This window comes from Sphaeramia orbicularis, chromosome 7, assembly GCF_902148855.1.
Source record: "Sphaeramia orbicularis chromosome 7, fSphaOr1.1, whole genome shotgun sequence".
NCBI classification, from domain to species: Eukaryota; Metazoa; Chordata; class Actinopteri; order Kurtiformes; family Apogonidae; genus Sphaeramia; species Sphaeramia orbicularis.
The window spans coordinates 7,941,302-7,954,841 of record NC_043963.1 but is presented as its reverse complement, the minus strand read 5'-3'; the positions used below and the strand labels follow the sequence as shown (position 1 = coordinate 7,954,841).

Here is a 13,540-nt window from a genome sequence, read left to right as displayed (position 1 = left end):
CAATCTGAACACACATAAATTCATGAAAAACTTAAATAAAACTATGAGAAAGACTCAGATTCATCCTTTTTGAGGCTTTAAAATGCAACTTGTCATTGTGTAATTAAAAATAATATTATCAAGAAAAGCACTCGGAGAGCACAGACCTCCGCCAAGACAGATCTGCCTCCCGTGCGTGCATGTTTGTTTGTTTGTTAGCAAGATAACTGAAAAAGTTATGGACAGATTTTCATGAAATTTTCAGGAAATGTTGATACTGGCACAAGGAACAAATTATTGCATTTTGGTGGTGATTGGGCCTGAAAATTTCATGAAAATCCATCCATAACTTTATGAGGTATCTTGCTAACAAACAAACATGCACGCACACAAAGCAAAGCAATCACAATACCTTTTGGCGGAGGTAAAAATGAACATATTAATACAGGATGATAGAGACTATTCAATAAAACAGTACAATTAATAAAAAATAAAACATAGAAGTGTGTTATTAGTTGTTTCTTTTTTTTCATGATTACATTTGTTCAACAGCTCTTTTACTGGGAAAAAAAATCTGTCGCATGAAAAGTTAAAGTTAACAATGAGAAAAAAAAAACAAAACACATTTTATTTATTAACTGATTATTTATGATTAAAATTGGCACCAGATTTTAATGTGACAAAAAAAAGTAATAAAAATAAACTTAAAAGTTCAGATTCAAACTATAAGAGAGTTTGAAGAAAATGAAATAAATACAAAATATATTCCCAATATTAATAAAGAAAACATTATCTGTCACATTAAAAATAATGAATAAGTATACGGCTTTTATTTTCACTTAAGATCGTGGATTAAATGGAAATGTGAAATAAAACAGAAAAAAAATGTACACAAAAAAGTAAAGCTCCTCCCTTTTAAAGCTTTAAAATGAATCTCATCATTGTTTGATTGCATAAAATAAAAACCCAAACACAGTATCGTATTAAAACTGGGCAATAAGAAGCAGATTCACTTTTAATTTGTCCAAAAAATAAACACATTTACAAACTATCAGGACATTTTTAAGGCATCGAGGTGAAAAAACAAATATCCATCCGAAATAGGAAGAGGGTTTAGAGGAAAATAAAAGTAGAAATAAATAATGTTTCCTTATAAAAACCTGTGAACTCAAACAGCTTCAGAGGAAACGGTGTAAACTTTCACATTAAAAGCTTAAAGTCACATCAGGTGTCAGTTCCCTGCTTTGCTCAAAGGCACTTTAGTGTTACTGACTTTATTAGAAATGTAAACGCCATCAATTATTGCATCTTTAAATAATAAAACACAGTCTGAATAAGAAATATGACCTTTAACGAGAAATATTAAAAAAATAAATACAGTTGTGAGTCTTTTTGCTGCCAATTTTGAAATAACTTTACTCAATTTCATCATAGATTTTATTAAAAAAAAAAAAAAACTGCTTGTAAATAACAGAAGAATGTGCAATGTTTAATATTTTATCTCATCATTCTATGGAGTTAATACTCTTAGTTAAATAGCTTATTTTTATTTAGTATAAAAAGACTATTTTAGCAATGTACCTGTATATAAGTGAAAAGTGGAAATTTTATGACCTTTATTTTGAAATGTTCAAATACCTAAAATGATAAAATTAATTAGATTTTTTGATGATTTCCCTTTTTAGATGTTGATTTTTGTCACAATTGTAAAATAAAAGTATTTAATTTATGGTTACAGATTATCTTTATAAAAATGCATTGACATTTTATTTATTTATTTATCATCCTAAATAGAAATGTTGGCTAGTTTACTTTTGAAATGTTATCAATAAATCCCTTTTCACAGATTTATAAAAATAAACTTTAATTTTTACATTGTTATTTCTGACATTTTGTTAGTTGTTTTTTTTTTTTATTTTATTTCCTGGCAGAATCTGTCTTCCATATAAACATGTAAGAATATCTTAAAGCTTTAGAAAATAGATTTCAAACATACTGTGTGTAAATCGTGGTGACTGCAGATGAAAAACAGTCATTAGGTGAACTTTGGTGCATTTACAGTAATGTGAATAAACATCCAATGTCTCTGTTAAATAATCCAATAAAATAAAACAAAAATGTGAGCAGATCATTGAAATGTTCAGTAATTAAAGCAGCTGAATGGATTCACTGCAGTACCACAAAGAACCAGAGGGGGCGCTGTGGGGCAGAGTATGAGAACATACAATAAAATGAAATAAAAGGGATGTTTGGTGAAATGTTGAGACCTCAGCGGTGAAGGAGGCAGCAGTTCATCCAGACGGAGGTTCATTAGGATCCTTTCTGTTTACCTGCACACCTGGAGAAGAAGAAGAAGAAAAAGAAGGGGAAGAAGAAGAAGGAGGAGGAGGAGGAGAAGAAGAAGAAGAAGAAGAAGAAGAAGAAGAAAGAGTAGGAGAAGGAGAAGAAGGAGGAGACAGAGCAGGAGGAGGAGGAAGAAGAGGAGGAGGAGGAGAAGAAGAAGAGGAAGAAGAAGAAGGAGGAGGAGAAGAAGAAGAAGAAAAAGGAGGAGAAGGAGGAGGAAAAGAAGAAAAAGAGGAAAAGGAGAAGAAGGAGAAGGAGAAGAAGGAGGAAGAGGAGAAGAAGAAGGAGGAAGAGGAGAAGAAAGAAGAAAGAGAAGGAGGAGAAGAAGTAGAAGGTGAGTTCTACGCTGGGCTCTGATCACGTCTTATCCTGTTTATCTAATATTTAATTTAAATTTTAATCCTATTCTATAAATATTTATATAAATAACACATTTCTAATTTTTCTTTCTATATTTCATTTTTCACTCCTTTGTTGTTTTTCCATGTCTTTTCTCTGGACTTGTATGTTGCTGCTGTTTACAGGTGGGATAAATAAAGCCTTATCTTACCTTACCTTACTTTACCTTACCTTACCTTACCTTACCTTACCTTATCTTACCTTACCTTACTTTACCTTACCTTACCTTACCTTATCTTACCTTACCTTACCTTACCTTACCTTACCTTACTTTACCTTACCTTACCTTACCTTACTTTACCTTACCTTACTTTACCTTACCTTACCTTACCTTACTTTACCTTACCTTACCTTACCTTACTTTACCTTACCTTACCTTACCTTACTTTACCTTACCTTACCTTACCTTACCTTACTTTACCTTACCTTACCTTACCTTACTTTACCTTACCTTACCTTACCTTACTTTACCTTACCTTACCTTATTTTACCTGATCTTATCTTATCTCTTCCACTGGTGACATCAGATCACATCAGTGAGTTCAGTTTCTTATTCAGTATTGTTTGTTTTTCTCTAACTTCATTTATCTGATTGGTCTGTGCTGTACAGAAACACCATCTTCTAAAAACCATTAAAAACACATCACATGGGGCACGTTTCTTCTTCAGAGGAAAAACTGGTTTTTAACTAAAAAAGCTGAGAGGAAGTCGACACTGGACAGGTTCTGCAGTCACTGGTCCAGCTGAGTCTGTACTAGCTGGGTTTGTGTTTGTGTTTGTTATGAATCAGCTTTGTGTGTTAGATTTTTCAATGAATGTGATGTAAATCTAATGTAAACTGGGCAGCAAATATTCAAGAAAAATGAAGGTATTAAGGCAAGTCATGATATATTTTTGGCGTAAGTTTGAGTCCTGGAAATACTCCAAAGTTTGTCTTTTAGGTCTCGAGCTGAAAAAGTTTGTGAACCCCTGGAACATTAATATTTAATGTAATTATTCCTGTTGATCTGGGGAAGCATCAAAGGGATACTTTAGATTACAAATATACTCCTCTGGATGGAAACAGCGTTTGATGTTTTGTGACTTTAGCTTGATAAAACTGAAGTGATTAAAACTGTTAAAACCACCAGACTCCTTCGACTAAACAGTCATTTTTAAAAAGAATGGATTTGCAACCAAAAAAAGATATTTGACAAAGACAGCAAGTGGCAATCAAAAAAAAGATCATTTTGCTTATAAATGAAGGATAAGTGGGTTTAACGCAGAAGCTGGAGCCAGGTCAAACCCACCAATAGAAACTCTTCTGTCATCCATCAGCGTAGGCCCCGCCCACTAAGTGCAGTTACATTCACAAGCAAAACTTTTGAAGTTGCAAAGAGGAGTGATTTATAAGCAAAATGATCTTTTCTTTTTTGATTGGCACTGTCTTTTCCTCTCAAATCTCTTTTTTGGTTGTAAATCTATTCTTTTTAAATTGCAAATCCATTCTTTTTGATTGATGAATAAAGAAACAAATGTCTCCCCATATGGATTAACTAAATAATGCCTGAAAACATCAAAGTCAAACAAACTGAGGTAAAATTCCACTTTTGTCGAATGAATCTGATGGTTTTGAGGAGATTATACTTAAGTATCACATACAGTCTTACTTAAACAGTTGTAAATAAGAGTATTTTCTTCATCCATCTTGCCTGGTTAACCCTCTGGTATCCGGGTGTGCCTTTTAGGCACACTTTGCACTTCATTTTGAAAAAAACTTCATATTATTTTTCACAATTTAAATTAGGTTAGAATTCAAAAGTTGTTCATTTTTGCATGATCTTTAAAATTCTGGCCACCGACTAAAATGTGCACATTGTAAACAAAAGAAAATTACCAGACTAGCATCTGTCTGCCAAGTGTGCCTAAAACGCACTATTTCTTCCATTTGATCTGTATGATTAGGGCTGACCTGGATTTACAAAATAAAATCAAATTAGAGCAGAAAAATAAATCAATATATAATATTTAATAGTTTGATTTATAAGTGTACATTTTACGCACACTTGGTGACAGATGCTAGTATTTTTGAACATTTCACCTAGCGCCAAAAATAATAATGCAAATTAACCGATGTTGGAGTTAATCATTGGCATATGCCAGGATGAAAAAATCAAATGTGATCCACTTTTTATGTAGTGTATTGAAAAAAAATTTTTTTGGTGTTTTTTGCATCCAAAAAAATGGTTTGTTTACATTACAAACACGGCATTTAAAGGGTTAAAAAATGTGACAGTTATTGAGTATTTGGTATTTTTTATTTATGGCTCAAGTTGATGAAATAGAAAAAAAGTGTAAAAGAATTAAAAACAAACTGTATGAAAACATTTTTGACATTATTCCACGAGTGTGCCAAAAAGGCACACTTGGTGCTTAGTAAGGGCCCTGCTGGACGGGTTACCGGAGGGTTAAATAAAGGTTTAATAAAAATAAAAAAACAATAAATAATTACTACTTTTCCTACAAATTAAGACAAACTCCACAAAGGTTGAATCCATATCTTTGTTTATATAAAACTTTACCAAAAGAAGTATGTACAAATTCAGAGGCATTGGTACAAATCAAGAATCAAGTGCAAACTAACAGATCAGAAATCTGTCCAATCAGACTTCAAACATCCCAAACAGGAAGAGGAGGGACAATAAATCCTGTGAACTGCAGCGATCCTATTGGATGCTTTCAAACCGCATCATCCAATGAGGAGAAACCGATCCTGATCTGATCGGATCAGAGGGATCGGTCTCAGATGAACTGCATTTAATCAGCAGGATTTATTCCAAAGCAGCCGAGCAGGAGGCGACCAGAGCGAACGTTACAAAGAGAAGATTAAAAAAAAACAAACTGAAAAACACACATTTAAACAAACTCATGTTTAGTGTTCCGCCGTTTCTGTGAAAATAATTTACTTTGAAACTCAGCTTTACCTTCTGATTTTATCTTCAGATGCAAAATATTTGGAAAATTCAACAGCTTTAATATACGGAAGCCCAGATGGACCACATTTATTTATTATTTACTTACAGAGATTTCATCTGGAAAACAAGACAAATACCTCAATGACTGATATTTTTATTGAAACAAAGTACTTTTCTTGTTAGATATTTGGAATAAAATAGACAAAAATGGACATGATGAACTAATAACCATTAATATGTAATAATAACTATAATGTTTCATCTCAGGACAACAGTGTTTTTCCCTTTTGCTGATATTTATTCCCTCATCACTGGGAAAAAAAATTACGATATATTCAAGATAAACACAAGATAAAGATAGTTTCCTCCATACATTTACTGCAGTTTCATGATATTTTGTCAGTGCAAACATGAACGTTTTTACTCCAGTGTTGTGGAAATACTGGCCTAAAATCGGATAAATACATTAAATGAAGTTAAGACATTTTTATGATATGTCTCATGTAAATATTGATGCTTATGTTGAATCCTGAGATGAAAATATTCTTATTAAAGTTAAGATAAAAAAAAAAAAAAAATTCAAGATTATTTTCTGCTTCTGAAACAAGACACAAAAAAACAGTGGGTGTTTTTTTGGGTCTTTCTGGGCTTCCGTACAAACACTAATAATGATAATCATAGTGAAATCTCCAGCTGTTGTCATGGCAACCGCTGACTAAATGAAAAAGCTCTGATTGGCTGTAACAAAAATGTAGCGACCTGAGCGGCTTCCTCCTCCTCCTCTTCACCACCACCGGAAAAACACAAAACAAAAACGTAATCTTTAACTTCCATCCCGTTAAATAAAACAACAGATATATTATTATTGAGCTCCTTTGTACAAAAACAGAAAATAACATATTTTTTGTTCTTTTTCTTTCACAGTTTGATTTGAAAACCTCCATTTGATTGTGATTATAATTAAACAAAATTAGAATTTTATTTTACACTTTGGAGGAAAAAAAAAAATCAGTGTCTTTCTCCACGTTGAAATAAGAGGAAAATTATTGGATTTGTTTGAATTATTTTTTGTGCTGAACGATACGAAAACAATAGATGAGACGTCGGTGTTTTGGTCTGAGAGTTTTTCAGTCGACGTACAGTCACAGAATAAAAAATTATTAGATCACAGTCAGTGTACCTTTTGATAATTGGATTTTCTTTTCAGAAACAAAAGAAAAACTAGTACTTCATTGATTTCTGTTTTAAAACAGAAGAATTAAAATTGAATTTCAAGGCGTTTTTCTTTTTCAGTGTCACAACAGTCAAAACAGTTTGTAGACTTTCGTGGAGGGAGTATGTCTACGATGTCCAGATTTCATACGAACTGGAAGATTTGTACAAACCCATTGTTCATAAGAATCTTTGTAACTGAGACATTAGCGCTCTTTCCTTAAAAATAACAACATCCGGTCTCAGAAAATGAAAAAAAAAAAACAGGTGTTTTTGGTCTGTTTTCCATTTCTGTCAGGTAGTAACTTTCTTTTTTGTTATTAGAAAGAGAAAACGAAAATTCATTTTTTAAAATTTGGTTTATCTGTTTTGACACTGAAAAAGAAAAACACCTTGAAATTAAAATTTTAATTCCTCTATTTTAAAAGAAAAATTAATTAATCACTAGTTTTTCTTCTGTTTCTGAAAAGAAAATCCAATTACCTAAAGATACACTGACCGACCACCCTTGTTTTCTTCAATTTCTTGTTCATTTTAATGCCTGGTACAACTAAAGGGCCATTTGTTTGGACAAATATAATGATAACAACAAAAACAGCTCATAGTAGTTTAATTTCAGAGCTGATATCTATCCATTTTCCATGTTTTCCTGATAATAACCAAAATCACTTCAGTTCTTACATCGATATCTATGGCATTGTACTGACAAAAACAGTGCTTTTAGACATTCCATGTTTTCTTTTCTGTCTGTTTTAATCACATGATACACACAGGAGTTAGTACATGATTGCATAACCTTTGTTTTTGATGACTTTTGATGGTCTAATAATTTTTTCTGCGACTGCAGAAGCTGCTCTGGTGTTTTCAGCGTCTTCGGTTTCATGGGGGCTCGTACAGGTCGAACCAGTTGAAGACCACGTTAAGTCTTACAACAATCGTCTGTTGTTAATATAAACACCAGGTGGTTTTAGTCGGTTGTACTCCTGTTCATACTGGACAAAAAATCACCAAGTTATGATTATGGATAAACAAACTCGATCACATACTCACATTTTTATTATGACTGTATGATCTGTGTTTTCTTTATCTAATATTTGACAGTAAACTATCTCACTATCTCAATCTAATATTGTCGCCCCCTGAATTTCATCAGTAACAATAAATGCATTTATTTACTTGTACTTTTCAGGTTTTTCAGGGTTTTTCTAGAGGCTTAAATGTGTCCGAAGGAGAGGCAAGGGGTATTGTTTTTGGTTCAGTTTGTTTGTCTGTTAACACTTTAGCAGCAAAACTATTGGTTGAATTCATACCAAACTGGGTTTATAGATTACCAGTGACCCAGAATAGATGTGATTACATTTTAGGAAAAGTAGGTCAAAGTTCAAATTTGTTCTATTTTTTTCTTCCATTTACTTAAAATGGGCGAAATGTCAAACGTCTATAAAAACATCCACTTTGTTTCAATTTACTTCAAACTTGGCACATATATAAAGGCAATTGATATGATGACATCAGCTGGATCGATGCCAAAATAAGCTACAATACGTGCGAGGGGCGGGGTTTGTTGTGTCTGGAACCACTTATTTTTAAAGTGAATAAAAATATATAACTTTGCATCAAACAACAGTATTTTTCCCTTTTACTGATATTTATTCCCTCATCGCTGGGAAAATATTACAATGTGTTCAAGATAATCCTGACATCTTTATCCTGTTGTGTTTAACAGCTGAAATGAGAAAATGAAATGCATTTATTTACTTGTATTTATCAGATTTTTCTTGAGGCTTAGCTGATGTCTGTGTTTTGTTTTGTTTTTTAAGTGAAAATGTTTGTGGATGAAAATATAGAATTTTGCTCCAAATACAACAGTATTTTTCCTTTTTGCTGATATTTATTCCCTCATCACTGCTAAAATATGTGTTCAAGACAATCCTGACATCTTTATCTTGTTGTTGTGTTTAACGGCCAAAATGAGACAATTAAATGCATTTATTTACTTGTATTTACCAGGTTTTCCAGGGTTTTTCTCGAGGCTTAGCTGATGTCTGTTTTTTGTTGTTTTTTTTTAAGTGAAAATGTTTGATGATAAAAAAAATATAGAATTTTGCATCAAATACAACAGTATTTTTCCCTTTTGCTGATATTTATTCCCTCATCACTGGGAAAATATTATGATACGTTCAATATAAACATGACAACAATCTAAAGATATCATGATTAAAAGCCGAAATGAGAAAACAAACTGTGTTTATTTACTTTTATCAGGTTTTCCATGGTTTTAATGGAGGCTTAGCTGATGTCTGGGTTTTTGTGAAGTGAATATATTTTTTGGATAAAAATACAGAATTTTGCATAATTTTCAGTACCTATTATTGCAAGATCTGTGCCCATGTTTGTACATTTTTCCCATACTTTTTAACTTGTCTCTTACTACTTTCTTCATCTGTGTTTACAACAATTTCCCCTGGGATTAATAAGGTATTCTAATCAATACATAAATAAAAAAATAAAAATAAAAAAAAAACTAAAGCATTCAAAACCAATAAACAAAAAAGCTTTGGAGAAAACTGTTATTTAGTTGATTTTATGTGTATTTGGTTTAGTTGGTTGATAAAATGGCTTGACCCTGTTTATATATTTATAATCCTTCCAGTTCAATGTGAAAATATACAAATATTATTGAACTATATTTTACTTGAGCTGACGTCATAGTTCCTGTAAAATTTTCACACCATTTTTTTTTTATTTAATGCAAATGTTTCAAATATCACTTATCAATCCTCTTGATTATTAATGATAAAATATTTGTTTGCTATTGTTTCTGTAGAAAATACATTCTTTAGGTTTCAGTTCTGATCTGTACAGAGCCACTGAGGTCACAAAGGGACATTTTTCTTGCTTAATCAAGATGAAAATTTCACCTTCTGTGTTTCTGGGAGCAAAGAAGTTACATGGTTCACAAAAGAGAATTCACTTGGGATTTTAAATCGAAGGTGGAGGGATTCAGAAGCGTATTGCACTCAAATGGAAAAATAAAAATCGGCTCTGTTTTTCTGAATTAACGAGATAATTATCTCGTAAAAACAGAGCCGATTTTTATTTTTCCGTGTGAATGCAATATGAATTCCGTACAAATATGAGCATTGTTGTTGACAGTAAATGAAGAAAATTCAGTTTTCATATTAAAAAGTGCTACACCTCACACTAGTTCTTGTCACTGACGGTAAATTTCATTGAACTTTGGACACATTTAGGTTGAAACTAGTGTAAGAAGAAGCAGCAACGACAACAGGGGTTCTCAAACTTCTGTAACTCAAAGCCCAGATCTGATAATTAAAAACTTTCCAAGGACTATATTCCCAAATTAGTGACAAACTTGGCATGACAAAATAAATAAAATAAATTTTCTGCTCATATTTACCTGCCTTTATGAATGCATATTTTACCTGTCCGTTTTTACTGGTGCAGTGTTTTCTCACTTCCCTTTTCATTTAACCTTCTCAGAACCAGGAAAGTACAAGATTTGGCTTTTGTTTTTTTTTATTAAATAATTGCCTATATTGGAAACATCATGGTGCATTTTTTTCAATTTATATGGACTGTGCTTTGCGGTGGACATTTTGTTTTTTTGTATAAAGCTGTGAAACTTGTACACAAACATGGACAGAAAACCCACAGGTGGGTCTGAGGAGGTTAAAGAACTAAAGTGTGTTTGTGTCTTAAATCTGTAAAATACATCTGATGATGTGATAGTGTGTGTTTTATTCAAATGGAACTGGTCACCGAACTAATGGGTTTTAATTTAAGTTTTATGTGAATTGTTAACACATCACACAGCTCAGACCGATCACATAAATAAATAAATCCGGTAATTCACTGCTTTATGTAAATTCACTGCTGCTGTTAGTTGCTCAAAGAATTAATTGAAAATAAAAAAGAGACAGAAAATCCCCAGACTGTCCTCTAAAAGTCCAGTATGAACAGGAGAAACGATCACAGGAAGTAAAACCTGTGTAAATGATCACATGGTTAAACTCCAGAAGAAACCTGGAGACAAGAACCTACAGCAGGGACGTCCAATTTATTTTAGTTCAGGGGGCCACGAACAACCCAATATAATCTGAAACGGATCAGACCAGTAAAATAATATTATAATACAGAAATAATGGCAACTCCAAAGTTTTCTCTATGTTTCAGAGTGACAAAAATAAAATTACGCTATAAAAATGTTTACAAACTATACTTTAAAAAAATCTGAATAACATGAACAATGACAAAACTGAAATTCATTAAGAAAAATAAGTGCAATTTTAACAATATTCTGCCTCAGTTTAGCATTTACACACATGCATTGTAACTTATAGATCACAGTGGATCTACAAATACACAAAACATTTAATAACAGACAGAATATTGGTACAATTTCCCTTCTTAAGACAGTTCAGGTTGTTCATATTTGTTCAGGTTATTCACATTTTTTCTGAAATGATAGTTTGTAAATGTCAACATTTTGTAATTTTATTGTAATTTTACTTTTTTACACTAAAACAAAGAAGAATTTGGAGTCGTCCTTATTCATAGGTTATTATGTTAGTATTTTACTGATCCGACTCATTTGAGATTAAATTAGGTTGAACTAAAATGATTTTAATATCTTCTGTGTAGTTTTTGTATTTCACAAATTCATACCACGGGCCGGACTGGAGCCTTTGGCAGGCCGGATGTTTGACACCCGTGATCGAAAGTTTTCCCAATCAAAGTGAAAGAACAACGTAAACACCTCGAAGCCGCTGGGCGACTTTAGTGAACGTTTAAAACGCTCCAACGGAAAAACATTCATGAGCCTCTGCAGGACGTCTGCAGCGGATTCAACGTCATCATAGTCAGGATTAATAATAAAAGGTGCTCCAATCAACGAGCACAGACCCCCAGCCCCCGTCAGCAGACAGGAGCCCGTTTCCCTCAAATTAAAAACAAAGAGGAGCTCCCGTTGGCCTCGCAGCTCCGAGCGCCAGGCGAACTGTACACCGCGAACGTTACACCAACACAGTCGTATGGCTTCTGTACAGATGAGAAGAAAAGGCACCGAACGCAGCCGTCTGCGCCAACGACACCCGAAGGCAACGCCTCGTCTGACCGCGGACACATTTTCACTGAGCAGCAGCTGATTGGCTACGACGGATGACTTCTGTTTGTGCATCAAAACAATGGCTTTTATCACCACACAAGACCAAAACATAAAAACAAAAAACACATCGACCCAAATATTAACCCCGACTGAAAACTATTAAAATTAGTATTAAATTTATCAATTAATCCATCCAATCATTTACTTATTAGATTCTTTATTATTATATTATCAGGCTTTTTTTAGGTTGTGAGGTCGATTTCTATTACTTTCATTCTGTAAAAATGCAGAAAAACAACTGAAATGTTGTATTTTTAGACCAACTGCAACTGTGTTTCCTCATGTCTTTGGGTTAAACTGTTTTTCCTCAAATAAAAACCAGGACTCGACTACAACCTGGGTCTGAGACAAAGTCCAGGAGCAACAACGACTTCCACAAATAATTGATCAAGAAAGAAACTAAAGGTGGAAAAACTCCTGGAACCTGTTACATGACGACCCAAACGGCACAATAATGTATACTCCTGCCACTTTAATGGAATATATTCAACAATATAATCATACTATTCAACGGTTTATTATTCTAAATACTGATTTTAAGAGGTACTGTCAGGTTTTAGTTGCTCCAAGTGAATCTGTTGTAATACTTCAGATAAACTGTGGTTTGTAGTAATGCAAAAGCACCACAAGATGGCAGCGGTTTGGCTTAATTTTCCTTGTCGATCCATTTAAAGGTTAGAGGGCTTTAAAACTGAAGACAGAATGAGTAATCCCATCAAAGAGGCTAAAATAGGACAAATATGAGTCTCAAACAGCGGAAATTATAAACAGAGGCCTGTCACTAATAAGAATATCCTTTATTACCTGTATATATATATATATATATCCTTATATGTTGCATATATTTCTTTTATCTGTAGCAGAGTTAGCTTTTGTATATTTTAGTAGTATTTGTATATTTAATAGTTTATCTTGTAGTTTTTGTATATTGCCAATATTTTTTGTATTTTGTGATATCTTTATACAGTCTGTTTGCATTTTAAGTGTTTGCTGCTAAATGGATTTTCATTAGTTGCTTTTTTATTGACTCTCAAATTGTGCGAATATAATTGCACATAAAAATTGACCTAACAGAAAAACAACAATTTTGCCATTTTCGTTTTTTGATTAAACAGTTTTGCGCTGGTAAGAGGTGGTTTTTCAGGTGTAACACAAATGGTATACCATGCAAAACTGTAATGGAAAGACCTTTTTCTGCGACTAGAGTCACATGAATAAAAAAAAAAAAAAAAAAAACTGATGTTGACGGACGTTACAACAAGTGAAGAAGAGTTTTAAAAGAAACATGGCACAGTGTGTGGACACCAGGAAACTGAATCATTTTTTAATTTAGTATGAGATAGAGGGGTAATATATAATAATAATGAATATATCTGTAAATCAACCCCATAATTACGTTTGTCGCCATGTTTATGGGAACGACTTCTTGTGTCATCTCACGATAATAAATAAACAAAACCGTGTA

The 13,540-nt window shown here is 32.8% G+C and overlaps 1 protein-coding gene across 1 annotated transcript in view; it reads right to left on the bottom strand.

The window, feature by feature from the left end:
• Nucleotides 1-728: 728 nt before the first annotated feature.
• slc35a2 (solute carrier family 35 member 2) overlaps nucleotides 729-13,540 on the bottom strand; it is a 32,963-nt gene continuing 20,151 nt past the window's right edge. Inside the window, exon 6 of the mRNA XM_030139345.1 lies at nucleotides 729-2,317. Coding sequence (XP_029995205.1) covers nucleotides 2,290-2,317 — 28 coding nt within the window. The 3' untranslated portion in view covers nucleotides 729-2,289. The remainder of the gene's footprint in view (nucleotides 2,318-13,540) is intronic.